Source organism: Oncorhynchus clarkii, chromosome 18, assembly GCF_045791955.1.
Source record: "Oncorhynchus clarkii lewisi isolate Uvic-CL-2024 chromosome 18, UVic_Ocla_1.0, whole genome shotgun sequence".
Taxonomy (NCBI): Eukaryota; Metazoa; Chordata; class Actinopteri; order Salmoniformes; family Salmonidae; genus Oncorhynchus; species Oncorhynchus clarkii.
The window spans coordinates 16,359,913-16,361,038 of NC_092164.1; the positions used below are offsets into that span (position 1 = coordinate 16,359,913).

Genomic DNA, 1,126 nt, shown 5'->3' on the forward strand with positions numbered 1-1,126 from the left:
ATTGCAGCTCACTGCCTTGTGCCCCAGTCTCTCAATAATATCAAATAAGTGTCTGTACCAGAGGAGGCTGTTGAGGGGAGGACGGCTGATAATAATATCTGGAATGGAGTAAATGGAATGGCATTAAGTTATTTGATACCATTCTACTGATTCCTCTCCAGTCATTACCACGAGCCCGTCCTCCCCAGTTTAGGTGCCACCAGCCTCCTGTGGTATGTACAATGTATCCTACTTTAGTAAAATATTGAAAGACGCCAACAGCACCTATGCTTATTGTATCTAAAAGTAGAACGTAAAAAAAACGGAACATTCTAGAAACATTTTATTACAAACAATAAAGAAAAGCAATAACAACTCGAGATTTTAAATGGGAGGTTTTTTACAGCAATGGGGTGATTCTAGTTACAAGGTCAGTCAGCTTTAGAGATGTACGGTATATTCATGTCATGATTAGAGTGAAACATATCCCATCAGGTCACTCAGATGTGATTGAACAGGAAGGAGTATGACTTCTCTGAAGACTCAGGTGTTCCTCCAGGACACAGGAGGTTATTCTACCTGACACAGGGTCACAGTCCCTGTGTCACCGCCTACATAAAACCCTGGGTAGACGGGCTCAGTGAATGTAGAGTGGAATGTGTGCAGGTGGGTCAGTGTGTCAGAGGAGACGCTGTAGAAGGACAGCATGCCGGCCGGCCAGTCCAGATACACTCCCACTCTGTTCGAGCGGGACGTGGGGACAGGTATGTCAGTTCTCTTATAATTGTGCCTGGCAGAGTAACTGTCATAAAAGCTGTTCAGATTCCAGGACTTGTCATTGGCTCCAAGCCGACTGTCAGGACCCTTTCCTCTCCTGCTGATTCCTATATATGTTACCGCGATACAAGCCCTCCCACTCAACTCTACCTCCCAGTAGCAGCACCCAGTCAGACCCTCTCTACACAGCACCTGTTCATAGTCCTCAAATCTCTCTGGGTGATCAGAACACGGCTGCTCCCTCCAGGTCCATTCCACCTTCCTGTTCTCCTCAGACAGAGAGAGGGTTCTGTGTGCTGTGTTTGGGTCCAGTGTCAGATCACAGGCATCTAAATGGGGGAGAGCAGGATTGAAATATACTGTATTTGGG

General features: G+C 46.4%; 1 protein-coding gene across 1 annotated transcript in view; it reads right to left on the reverse strand.

Annotated features, from left to right (window-relative positions):
- Positions 1-368: 368 nt before the first annotated feature.
- LOC139373080 (NLR family CARD domain-containing protein 3-like) overlaps positions 369-1,126 on the reverse strand; it is a 7,840-nt gene continuing 7,082 nt past the window's right edge. The window contains exon 5 of the mRNA XM_071113166.1: positions 369-1,085. Within this exon, the coding sequence (XP_070969267.1) occupies positions 550-1,085 (536 nt within the window). The 3' untranslated portion in view covers positions 369-549. The remainder of the gene's footprint in view (positions 1,086-1,126) is intronic.